This window comes from Tachysurus vachellii, chromosome 6, assembly GCF_030014155.1.
Source record: "Tachysurus vachellii isolate PV-2020 chromosome 6, HZAU_Pvac_v1, whole genome shotgun sequence".
Classification (NCBI taxonomy): domain Eukaryota; kingdom Metazoa; phylum Chordata; class Actinopteri; order Siluriformes; family Bagridae; genus Tachysurus; species Tachysurus vachellii.
Window position 1 is genome coordinate 14,314,388 of NC_083465.1, and position 14,103 is coordinate 14,328,490.

Below are 14,103 nucleotides of genomic sequence, written 5' to 3' on the forward strand. Positions count from 1 at the left end.
AGTAACTTCCTACTTACTCTTTAATTCTAAATCCGTTGTAGTGTTGTAGATAAATTACTTCCATTAATTAATTAATCCTTCATATAACAAAATCCATAGTATCCACTGAAATCTTACACTATTTTCACTATGCTTGGTGAATTATTTAATTATAGAATTATTACACTGCTGCTTTATGATAAGATCTTCTATTAAATATAGATTTAATTTACATACTTCTTGCTTTGATTATGTATTATCAATGTCAGATATAGGTTATTGGAAATGTAGATTATATTATACAGATCAAGTTATTTTGTTATTTTAATTGTATTTAAATATATTTGCTTAACTCTCTTGAATATAACTTTAGGAGACCTGTGTTAAGACATGGTAACCATTAAGAGTAAAATCGTGCATCATATACACAATAAATATCTATTTGTAACCTCTTTCTGAGCATTTAGAGCTGGTCAGGAGTCTGAAGATATTTGTCTCTTTATATTATAAATCATTAGAACTCTGTTTATTTAGACCTTTGTGTTCAGGAACCTTTGTAACTGACTGCTTCCCCATTGCTCAAATACACATACACAAGATAAGCCAAAGTTCGCAAAAAATATTCTCATATTTCTCCTCCGAACACAGCAGCATAACTTATAAGCTAGCAGGCCTCTAGACACCAATGCATTTTTGTTAGCAGTGAGATGTAGAGGTCTAATCCAATTCTACCATCCCATTACTGAGCATATATGGTATGAAGCTGAAGGCAGTCCTGCAGAAATAGTCTTGCCTATATTTCTTTCTTCAATTAGCAGTTTAGGGGAGCATGGAGGTGCAGTGGGGCTCTGGTTACAGTATGTGCTGAGATTCTCTGCTTATTCTGCTTTTCCTACCATATGCTACCAGTACATAGATGCTTCCTTTTTCCCTAGTTGTGAATGTGTACCTTGTACCTAGCGTTTCTGGTGTAGGCTCTGGATTCACCATGTCAAGTGGTTACTAAAGATGAATGAATGAATAAATTAACAGTTTACTTGCTAATTAACATCTGGCAATGATCATAGCCAATAATATATAAAAGTAAAGTAGTTAACTTTAGAGAGAAAGGAAAGGATTTGCTGAGTTTGCCAGATACTGTTAGAAAATGTCACAAAAAAAAATAGCTAATGTTATTTAAGTCTGGCCACACATATTTTTATCTATATTTAGCCATAATTATGTGAACACCTGACCATGACTTCCATGTGTGGTCCTTCCCCAAACCTGATTGACTGGAATGTCTTTGTAAGCTGTTGTATTATGATTTTGCTTTACTGGAACTAAGTAATCTAGATTAAACCTGTCAGGATCTAGTCCGTACTTTTTGACGTGGCTTTTGTTTACGTTTTGTGTTCACGTGTCTGCCTAGCCCTTGTCCAATTCCTTCCCACCTCAGCACACCTGTCCCTTATGTGTCTAATTGTCTTCCTTATTTATCCGGAATCCTCGTGTTTGGTTCGGCTTTGTATTGTCTTCATGTGCTCTGTCTTTTCTTTTTTTTACCCCCAAGTGTTTCCCGGTTTAGTTTGTGTTGCGTGTTTGTTTTACCTAATAAATCATGTACTTTTAGCTATCAACACGTTTGGGTCTGAATTTTATTCACGAAGACACCCCTGATAAAACCTCTTCCAGCTTGATAATGCTCATATACTTAACAGTTTATGGTGGCATGAATACACAGTCTTTAATGATCAAATATACTCTACAAGTCGTAGCCTAATGGTTAGAGAGTTTGACTCCTAACCCTAAGGTTGTGGGTTCGAGTCTCGGGCCGGCAATACCACAACTGAGGTGCCCTTGAGCAAGGCACCGAACCCCCCCAACTGCTCCCCGTGCACCGCAGCATAAATGGCTGCCCACTGCTCCAGGTGTGTGTTCACGGTGTGTGTTCACTGCTGTGTGTGTGCACTTTGGATGGGTTAAATGCAGAGAACGAATTCTGAGTATGGGTCACCTTACTTAGCTGTAGGTCACTTCACAATTTATTTACATATTACAGCTGATGGAAGTTAGGAAGCTAGGGTCAATTCCTCACAGCCATGCCAAACTCTAGTGGAAAGTCCTTCCAGAAGGAAGGCTGTTATAGCAACAAAGGGGGCAAGTTTTGAGCGGTAAGAGTACTTATTACTGGAATGCACTTAGCAATGACATAAAAAAAGTCCATTATTTAAAATGTGACTGAGCTTTTTTTCTCCTTCATTATGCTTTTTCTTTCATTTTTTTCTTTGTTAACCAAAAAGACCTGCAATAATTGATTGCAATGAGATTCATCCCCAGATCAACCTGAGGTTCAGTACCTTGTTCAGGAGCAAATCTCACCAGCTGGGATTGATTTCACCACTGAAACCCTGCGCTTTAGTAAAAAGAAAACATCATGTTAGAACTAACATAGTCTGGACTTATTAAAAAAACAAAGTTATTTTCCTGACATAAAAATGTATGCATCTGGCTCAAATTCTCTGATCATTTTTAAATAGAAAAATCAAACTTATATTATGCTCAGGTCATTCAGGTCATTATAACCATTATAACCATTTTAACCATTATTATTTCTAATAATTTTACCTCTGCTTCATAATTGCATTCACAGCCGTCCGTGCATGCACGCACGCAAACACACACACACACACACACACACACACACACACACACACACACACACACATACACTGTGGCGGCAACTTTTGATCTATATTTAAAGAAACACAGTTAGAAACAGACACCCACACACACACACGTATACACACACACACAGCTTCACTTAGGTGAAACCTCAACCATGTAAAGTGAATTATGTTGCTAATAACTGAGATAGAGACAAAATGTGTATGTGGTGTAACAGGTTTGATATAAAAATAAAAAAAAACCTGGGCTGGGTCAGTGGGGCCTAGCAAACAGTGCATGCATTGCTAAGCTCTGAACAGAATGCTAGAGATAAACTCCAGCTGATATGTGTGTGTGTGTGTGTGTGTGTGTGTATGTGTGTGTGTGCATCCACATTTTGCAGGATCGTGCTCCATATCCAGCCAGCCGGCACACTGCTACAACAACGCTGACTCTGGATGTATTAGATGGAGACGATCTGGGTCCCATGTTCCTTCCCTGCGTTCTGGTCAATAACACACGAGACTGCAGCCCTGTCACATACCGTGTCACCATTCCTGAACTCATAGACCCGGTGAGAACTTAACTCTGAGTACAACAGAGACATCCTTGGCTTTCTGTTAGCTGTTTAAAAGTTACTGCCATGTACCTGCCTTTTTCACTGCAGTGAAAAAAATGGATACACCATTACTGAGCAATGTTAAGCTTCACCTCACCAGCAAACACACAATAACTCACTTAGTGTACAGCTGCAGGTCATCCTGTCATATTTTCCCAGAAGAGCTGATATGTTTTTAGTGAAGCTGCTTTGGATCTATTCTATTCTTTTGGGAATTGAGATGTTCACTTTCTATGTAAACAAGTCCATGAGAATGTTATATAGTTAATATATACACAATAATAAACAGTTACATAGTACAGACAGGTGAGAATCTTTACATTACATTATTCAGACACAAGGAAATTCATCATCTTATGTGCTTAAAGAACCTGTGGCTAAATTTGGTCTCAAGCGGTATGAAGTATACTGACTGATTGGGTTTATGCTTGCTAGTTTATTAGCTAGAAAATTTGTCATCTTCTTACCTTCTTTTACAACTTAAGACAAAATAATTAATTACCCCAGTCCTGTAAAATGGAAAACAATTCCATTTTTTTTCCTGTGATCAACCGTTATTATCCAGACAGGCTCTGTAGCTTACAAACACCATTAATTTCATTCTGCCTTGCCAGTTTTGCAAAGTTATTGGTAAGAGAATAAACTATAAAAAACAATTTACTGATTTGTTGCCGCAGTCTTGAATTCGAGCCATTTATCACTTTTGTAACTTTAATGATCTCTTAAGAAGTGCAGATCGTCACCATTGCAGTCAGCAGATTTCTACTCTATCTTCAAACAGCAAATATCTTCTTTCTCACCTTCATTCTCTCATTGTGCCTTTTAACACAGTAAAGAAACTCGAATCATTATTACCTCAACAACTGGTGATTCTGAACATTCAGTACTGAATTCTTAGCTGTAAAGCTCAGTGATGTAAACACAGTATCCACAAGATTTTTTGCCACATGATTGACTGATTAGATAAATACATGCATGTGAATGTGCCGGTGTTCCTAATAAAGTGGCTGAGTGAGTGTAAGTAACCAAAAAAAAAAACAAACAAACATCTATATAATGTTTAAACAGTATGTTTATTAGAGCCAATGAGAGCAGCCAACCTCATGGCACAGAGAAGAGTCATTAGAAAATTGCTTTGAATTGAATGCACAGAAACGTATTCCCAAGTGTGGAGCAGTGAAGACAGCAGACAGAGAAATTGTCACATATGAGAGCACTTCTGTGAGCACTGAGCACTGAGACTCTTACAGTTCACTTCATGCCATTCTAATTCTCTAACGCTATAACATTGTAAGCCTGAACCTCAGCGTGTTTGCCTGACACTTCTGGTGTTAGGGGTTTGATTCGTACCTCTGCCCTGTGTGTGTGGATTTTGCAGTGGTTTCGTTCAGGTAGTCCGGTTTCCAAACACGTGATTGACAGATTGTCATTATTAAATTGCTTGTAGTGTGTGACTGTTGTTTTATTGTGTCCTGTGATGGACTGGCACCCTGTCTTGGATGGATGGATGGTTGGATGGATGAATATCTCTGATTGCCTAATGCTTTTTACGTTAATTGTAAATCTTGGTATTAGTATTAGTATCAATAAAGAGTGTTAAAACACTCTGTCTTTGTATCCCTAAATGGTATTCCTAATAAGAACATAAACCTTATTATTAAAGAATATAAACCAGGGCTAAAGACATTATGAGTTATAAGGTGATGAGTGATAACCACTTTCATGGTTAAACGCTGGAACGGTCACTCTTTGGAAAAGAAAAAGTTGACTTCCCACATTTTGTGGGAAGAAGGAGCAACACTAGCTTTACTGTCCATCACAGACCTGTTTACTTTACTGTTGTTTAATTGCATAGTGGATGAATTTGGGAATTACTGCTCTGTACAACAAAGTAAAACATGTATTGTAAACATGTGTACATGAAGTCCACCTCAAGCTTAAGCTTCTGAATTGCATTGTTGTATACATCCACCATTCCAGGGTGAGTTAGTGTTTATTAGGTAAACAACCAGTCTGGATGAGCGCCAAGGCAATAAGGCTGTAATGTTGATCCATTTGCTAATGTGATCCTTTTTTTTGTGTAAAGTGCATGATAAGATGATAATCTAGAGAGAAATGCTCTGAGCAGAGCAAGCATCAAAACACACAGAACACATACATAAAGCCTTCACTGGTCATCAGAGAGGATGATATTGGTGCTTCAGGACAGGTGGGGTTCTGGGGCTGGAGGAGATGTACAGTATGTGAGTTCCTCTGGCAGGGAACAGGGAGACACACTGTAAATAAGCAACTGCTGTTCTTATTACTTGCTCGGATGCATCGTATGTTATGGAAAACTATTTACAGATGGTTAATAGAGATTTGGGGAGATGCTCATAAAGGCAGCCTCTTCGTCTAGCTGTGCTCCACCCTGCTGTTTGCTACTCTGTGCATACATTAGTGCAGCTTCTTCCCTCCACACATTAGTAGTAAGTATGAAACACCAAGAACACCCTCTGTTTTTTCTGTAATTCTGTAATCTGCAATTTAATTGTTTTTTTTATATGTGCTGCTTTTGAATTATCTAGCTAATGAGATTTCACATTTGAAAAGTATGTTACCTGCATGTCTGTGTGGGTGGATTTAAAAACAAACAGTTTGCAGTGCTTTTGAAACTTTCTAAAATGAACAGTTGATAAAGCTTTAGTGACATTTCACTTTTTTTTTTTTTTTTTTTTTTTTGCTTATTTTAATTGCTTTGGTTTATTAAGCTTCCCTGTAGTAGAACCACATCTTGTGAACAGCAAACACAGTAAATAACCTCTGAGCAGTGTAAACTAAAGTGGAGTGTGTGCAATTCCATCCTGCCATTTGTTTTCCTTATTAGTCTTTTTTTTTTTTTTTTTTTTTTTTTTTTTTTAATCATTTCTTGCTTTCTTGACTTCATTGTTCCCGTTTCTTGAATTATGTGTTAATAATAAGAGCAAAGATGTACCAGTGTGATATAAAGATCTTTCTCTTCTTCTCCATGATACACTCAGAGTCAGTGATACGCCCTCATTTAGCACTTTTATGTGTTTCTTTGTTTTTGATAAGGCTCCACTTGTCATCGAATACATGCTGGCTACATTTCTTATCAGCGATGCAGTCTATTTGTTTGTGTGTGTTTTTATATTCACATCAAATATCTCTACAAAGATAGGAATATCTGACACGTCTGACCTTGTGGAGACCTTTGGTTGGTACAAATGAGAAAAACTTCAGCTTTCATAAAAGAAAACAAACATAAAAAAGAGCCAGATTTAGGTTTAAGCATAGCATTTGTGATCTACACTAACGATGTCGATGGAAAGTCCTCACAAACATACAGTAGTAAGACAAACCTTAAACCAGAACACAAGGCATAACTGGATATTTCTTCAGTTCTGTAGTTACTGTATCCTGTCTCTTATTTGAGTCTCATGGTGATCTCTCTATACATCATCCATCCATTTTAGAGCAAACTGAATCCCCTAAACGTGTCGCCGCCCATCCGAGCAGTGGACCAGGACAGGAACATTCAGCCTCCTTCAGATAGACCTGGCATTCTCTACTTTATTCTAGTTGGTGGGTATGAAAGGTTTAATAAATCTTAAATCTTCCAAAGAAATATTTCTCTTTTTTTAAGAGAAGATGCAAAGTAATTGGTATTTCTAACTGCCAACTCTCCTGTCACCTTCAGGCCAGCCAGCCGTCTACCCAGAGTTCTTTTCTTTGAACAGGACCACAGCAGAGCTCCGCCTCCTAAAGCCAGTGACGAGAGATTTGTACCAAAGCTTCAACCTCGTCATCAAGGTCATACATCTTATCTTGTGTGTACTATTATTTTCATTAGTCCTGTCTATTAACAACATCCTTTTGGATAAATAGCATTTGCTTAAATTGTTATATTGCTTGCAAGTGCAAATGTAAATACATAATGTAAAAATACATATGTATACATAACAGTAGCATTAAGACGCATGTATTTAACAACTCTGTTAGAGCACTTTAGATGGAGTTCTTTCTAATTACATTGCATTAACACTTACACTTGACCAATCAAACTCAATCCAAGGCTAATTATGGGAGATTGCATTAATTATCCACCAGCTCTTGTAGAGGATTTGCATTTCACTGTTCCGAATGGACTCAATATTCACAATTAGGGCAATTTAGATAGAAAATAAATCTAAAAGTAAATAGGAAACAGATCATTTTCAGTAGGATTTATTACACAGGAGAACATATAAACTGCTCTTGGACTAGCAGCAGAAAGAGAAATGTTTTGATCTATATTTGTGACTCCCACTAATTTGGCCAGCTGCATATCTGATAGCTGAATCCTAACCTCAGGACTTTCAAATGTGTCCAACTGACATCATTCAGAGCACAAAGGTTCATAACATTGTGCGTAAGTGTGCGTAGGTGTGGGGGCACGTGCTGTGGTAAATCAATATTAGCACATTTTATATGATATTCACTGAAGAGAGTTTGAAGTAGTAGTCAGGAAGGGAAAAAAGTACCAGCAAAGGAATTCAATGCAATACGCAGATGCACACAAGCATCTGTTGACTGTGCATGTTCAATCAAATGGAAGACGTGTCCTAATTCAGAGAGAGAGAGAGCAAGAGAGAGAGATATTGTTGAGGGAGGAGAAGGATGAGGAAGGCTTAAAGCATATCACTGTTCAACATGCAGCAGATGATTTTTTTTTTTTTTTTTTAGAAATGTTAAATTATAATATTTGCCCTATAAAGTGCAACATCCGCATTTGTCTGGATACATTATGTACTTGCTGCTCCAGAAAATCCATACCAGCATGTCAGAGGTGGTCTGAATACCAGCACTGAAAACAAATAAAATCTCTAAATTCTCTGCTAAACTCTGCTCTATAGTTCAAAGCATTTCTATTAAAAATGATTGGACATTAGCTACCGTGAGCTGTCAGAAAACTCAATTGAACTCACACAAACTCAATTGATGTCTCTGAAACTTTATGAACACATCTTCCATAACATATTCCCTCATTTGTTGTGATGATGGTGGTAAAAAGACGTACAACATCAGTATAAGAACTCAGATATCTATGCTGGCTTGACATCTGGTGAACGTGTATGTAGTAGCAAATGATTTACAAAGTAGTTATTAATGAACTAATACAGTCATTTACTGACACATTGTGCCTTGTAGATGGATTCACTGTAATCCTCGAAGAGACCACTCTCATCAGCATTGACTTTTTTATAGGATGATATGTGATCAGTCAAATAAACTGTTTATAGTGATGATTCCATCTAAGGGGACAAGTAGTCCAAAAAATTAAAAAGCCATCCACAGCTTCTATGACAACAGAACTACCTTTAATTTGTAACCCAGATCTTGCAAATATGTAAAACCTTCACAGAAATCATGTGTGTAATTATCATTAGTGCTGTTAACATAATCTAACTCGACATAGTATTTTAGAAAATCATTTAGTGTTCTAGTTTTATATAAACTCCATAAATGAATCAAAGACAAACACATCTATGTCTATATATCTATAGATTTCAAATAAATTTTCTGCCTCAAATGAAACATTTATCACAAGCAGCAGTTTAAACGATCAGATGATTGATGTTTGTAGAAGTGTGCATGCTAAGCGTTGTGCACTGTGTCAGGTTTTTGTGTGTGAATTAATCCTAATGCAACTCACTATGGTGTTGATTCTCTCTCCCATCGAGTTGTTTGTAAGCTGCTAGTATCATACTGAGACGTCCGACTTTCTGGGTATCATCACCACAGCATGTTTGCCTCCACTGTGTTTGTTTGCTTGTTTTCTTTTATTTTTTTATGTGCATGTGTTTTTGAGCAGGCCGAGCAGGATAACGGTCATCCTCTGCCTGCGTTCGCTGACCTGTGGATAGAGGTGTTGGATGAAAACAACCAGGCACCGTACTTCCATCAGCCAACCTACCAGGGCTTCATCAGCGAGTCAGCACCTGTGGGTGGCACCGTGTCTGGCAGAGCCAACCTCACGGCACCGCTAGCCATCATCGCCCTCGATAACGACATAGAGGAGGTAATAAAATACATTATCACTGTGCACACATTAACTCTGAGCAAAAGCTCGGTCTGTGTGGATGTTTTATTTTGTGAGTTATATACAGAATGCTTTACTACATGCGCTATAGTGGCACTTAAACAATGTTATTATGTTCACATTTGTATGTTTCAGCTTCAGCCAGGGGCTGTACCAGTAGGTGAACTTGTTGTGTGCTGTGTTTTTTTTTTTGTAATGTTTACTCTTCTTGGTTTGTTTGTTTGGTTTGAGGTGTGACAAATGCAATTAATTCACTCATCTGAAGAGGTTGTATTCAATCCTAATACATTATATTTGGCGTTTCCTTTCTTCACTCTTACAAAGGGAATTCCGCTGATCTTTCAAAATGTCAGCACCATTTGTTCAGTGAAAAGTCTTGCAGAATATTTTTATTAATAAATAAATAAAAAAGGTCTGCAGGCAGCAAAGTGGTGTAGCAGTTAGTATTGTTGCCTTACAGGAGCTCAGGATACTGTCGGTGTGGAGTTCCTTTGCATGTTTTCCCCGTGTCCATGTTGACGTCCTTCAACTTCTTTTTTTCCTGCCATCTCATTAAAACATGTGGGTGGATCAGCAATGCTGGATTGCCCCTAGGCATAAATGAGTGAAAGAATGAGTGTGTGAAGGTGTGTGTTTGTTCATGGTATCATGCAATGAAGTGGTTTCTTTTTCAGGGTGTATTCCTGCCTCACACACAGTGTTCTTCTGGATTTACTTCAACTGTAAGAAAAGTATAAATGAATGGAAAAGGTCTGTGGTAGAAAAATGTTCCCATGATGTCAAAACATAAGTAATACAAAGATGACCATCTCTTTTTTAGTGTTGCCTCGATATTTGAGGCTATGTGTATTGCTAGATATAAAGATGCCAAAATCTGTACTATAAGCTACAGGCTATATTTGGTCAATCAGAAATAAGACTACAGTGCTAGACTACAGACAAAAAAAAAAGGCAATTAGAAATAAGACTCGTAACATATTGATTGCTGAAAAACCAAATTTACTTCCATTAGTTCAGCTCACTTACTCAATTGACCCTTAGCCATGAGGTCCCTCTGGTCCTGGTCATTTCTTCCAATTAATTGTAGGCAGATGGGGAAAAAGTTTCCAAGGCTTGTGAATTGATGAAGGCTGATAGTCTTTGTGCAAAGGTGATGCACAGCTTGATCACAGTCTCATTTCCAGACACATGGAGTAAGTGGCTTTCTAGATTACCAATTGGGAAACACGGGCATTCAATTATGGTTGTCGTTGGAGGAAAGATGCTGCTCCAACACTGCCAAATTCCTCCATGGACTGGGTTTTGTACTTCAGTCATTAGTCAATTCATTGTGACTTCTTCTGATTACCTGCTGCAGCCCTTCTGATACAGCCATAGTATGAAAATACTACAAGCTCCTGAAAGCCCACATACACTTTTGTTTTTTTCACAGTAGGTGGGCTTGATGTAAAATGTGGACTGTAAAAGGAACTTATGCTAATGCACACATTAGCAGTGCTGAGTGTGATAAATTTATCTTTGGGCTTATTGTAACACCAAAGCCAAACGTGTCACGCTTTAAAGGTTATGATTGTGCGCGTGTGAAGATAACAGTAAATCATTAAGCAACCTTTTTGTACCCTTTTTATGTAATGGCTTTCGGTGCTGTATATTCATGCATTATGTTTTTAGCTTGTCCATGTGTCTGTCTGTCTCTTTAATTCAAGTTTTCAGTTCAAGTTTATTTGTATAGCGCTTTTTACAATGGACATTGTCTCAAAGCAGCTTTACAGAACGTAAACATAAAACAGAAGATAAGCATAAGGAGTAATATAGAGAATTAATATGATAAAAATTCTAAATTCAAAATATATATAGTTCACAGTGTGTGTGTACGTGTGTATGTATATGTGTTTATCCCCAATGAGCAAGTCTGAGGTGACTCAGGCAGCAGTGGCAAGGAAAAACTCCCTTAGATTGGTAAAGGAAGAAACCTTGAGAGGAACCAGACTCAAAGGGGAACCCATCCTCATATGGGTAAATCCTCCTTTAGCGTGATATCTCAAGAACGATTCACTGAATGTTTGCAAGATTTATTTAGGATCCAGTAGATGAACTGATTCGATTTTGGAATTGATCCAAGCACTATCAAGGTCACAGCGAGATCGAATGTAAATTGTATTTTTTTTTCTTCTTCCTTCTTGACTGAAAAAGATTTTGGTGGCCATTCAGGCAAACAAGAAAAAAATAGACTTGTTGATGGCGGATGCATCCCCGTCGACACCGTCGGTGTCGAGCTCTACTTGTTTTGAGTTTTTTTAATGCTTCATCTGTTTCCGCATTCATTTGCTCATTCACTTGAGGCTTTGTTTTGTAACGCATCTTACAACTGAAGTAGGATACAACAGAGCAATTGATGATTAAGTTTCTAAGTACCTAACAATGTTGTTAATGGGATTTGAACTCACAACCACAAAGTCTTAACCACTGATCCACCACATCCCACACAGTTTCTTTAACAGTGTTTTTTTCATCATCAGAACAATTTGAATGAATTTGTTTCTTAAGCAGACATTTTGACAAATGCAGGGAGCTCCTGTTTAATGAAAAGCCACTAACATGAATCTAATCATGGAGAGTGTGTTTGATGTTTTCGTGGGAGGACAGCCAAAGCAGAATATTATACAAAGTAATGACTAGAACCAGGTGTTCGTTGTGCTGATTGCCACGGACAGAGACAGAGAGTGTGAGTAAATTCCCGATTGTCTAATAGCATCTGTGTATTGTGAGTGCTAGAAACTCAGAAATGTCACAGTAACGGTCTTTTATTGCCTGCAACATTTCTCAGATGTTGAAAGGCGCTGAGATACGGCCATCTCTCTAAAAGACCCTTCCAGCATATAAGTGCTACATTTTTCCCTCAGTGTGAACACTGAACCATCTAGAACACTGCCACGTTCACTTTAAACCGCCCCATTTGTCTAAAACACAGAGCATGTAACAACTCCATCTCTCTCTTTAGCTTCTCATTCTGTTCTCAATCCCTCTTGCTCACTTGTTCTTCTTTTTTCCTTCTTACTTTCTCTGATTGGTGAGTGTGGTTAAGTCAATCTAAAGGAGACTGATGAGCTTATCTGATAGCAGACTAATGCAGATATTTAACCAGCAATGTAGCCATATTAGAGCACGCATATATAATCTCATCTCATCTCATTTTCTACCGATTATCCGAACTACCTCGGGTCACGGAGAGCCTGTGTCTATCTCAGGCGTCATTGGGGATCAAGGCAGGATAGACCCTGGACGGAGTGCCAACCCATCGCAGGGCACACACACACTCTCATTGACTCACACAATCACACACTACGGACAATTTTCCAGAGATGCCAATCAACCTACCATGCATGTCTTTGGACCGGGGGAGGAAACCGGAGCACCCGGAGGAAACCCCCGAGGCACGGGGAGAACATGCAAACTCCACACACACAAGGTGGAGGTGGGAATCGAACCCCCAACCCTGGAGGTGTGAGGCGAACGTGCTAACCACTAAGCCACCGTGCCCCCCCTCACATATATAATCATTATACACAAACTACACACTAAGTTATGTTTGGTACCACTGAATTATGGGATTTGTTTTGGGGATTTTTTTTTACTTGGTTTTAATTGTAGAATTTCCCCCACGTGTGTATGATGTGTGCCTTTATGCATGCGCTTGTGGGTGTGTGAGATTTGCAGAGTAAATGAAAAAGTTCTTCACTTCCTTTCATTCAGAGCTTTTTTCCCCTCATTTCAAGAGTAAAGACCCACAAGTGAAGATCACATTGAGTGACTACAACACCATCTTCTCCATCACCTCTACTGGAATCACACGTTACCTGCTACTGCTCAGACCTGTGGACAGAGAGATGCAGACCAACTACACCTTCAGGGTATGAACCATCCCACACAAACACACACATACACACACACACACACACATGTGCACATACATACAAACACATGCACACATGCACACACACACACACACACACACACACACACACACACACACACACACACACACACACCACACACACGTGTACATACATACAAACACACACACATGCAAACATCCACACGTGCACACAAACACACACATGTGCACATACACACAAACACACACACATGCAAACATCCACACGTGCACACAAACACACACACATGCACACATGCACACAAACACATGCATGTACACACACATACACACATGCACATACACACAAACACATGCATGTGCACACACATACAAACATGCACACATGCACACAAACATACATGTGCACACACACACGTGCACATACACACAAACACACACATACAAAATGCACACAAACACACTCGTGAACACATACATACACACACAAACACACACATACAAAATGCACACAAACACACTCGTGAACACATACATACACACACAAACACACGCACATACAAACATGCACACATGCACATACACACAAACACATGTGCACACACATATACAGTACATACACACGTGCACATACACACACACACAAGTGCACATACAAATACACACAAACGCACACACGTCTATATACACACACACATGCACAAACACACACACTGTTCTTCTATAGAGTATAATCTCTAAAACTATAATCTATAAACTTTTTAATGAGGATCATTCAGTGATACTGTGATGGCAGTAACAGCTGTTTTTCGCTGTTAGGCTCTGTTTTATTAGGATTTGTTGCAGCTTTGAAAACATCAATATCTCAGCATTTAAGCCACA

At 38.5% G+C, this 14,103-nt stretch overlaps 1 protein-coding gene across 1 annotated transcript in view; it reads left to right on the forward strand.

The window, feature by feature from the left end:
- The window catches only part of pcdh15a (protocadherin-related 15a), a 185,766-nt gene that overhangs the window by 81,526 nt on the left and 90,137 nt on the right, over positions 1 to 14,103 (forward strand). Inside the window, exons 9-13 of the mRNA XM_060872456.1 lie at positions 3,029 to 3,199; positions 6,721 to 6,829; positions 6,945 to 7,057; positions 9,099 to 9,305; positions 13,103 to 13,237. Coding sequence (XP_060728439.1) covers positions 3,029 to 3,199; positions 6,721 to 6,829; positions 6,945 to 7,057; positions 9,099 to 9,305; positions 13,103 to 13,237 — 735 coding nt within the window. The remainder of the gene's footprint in view (positions 1 to 3,028; positions 3,200 to 6,720; positions 6,830 to 6,944; positions 7,058 to 9,098; positions 9,306 to 13,102; positions 13,238 to 14,103) is intronic.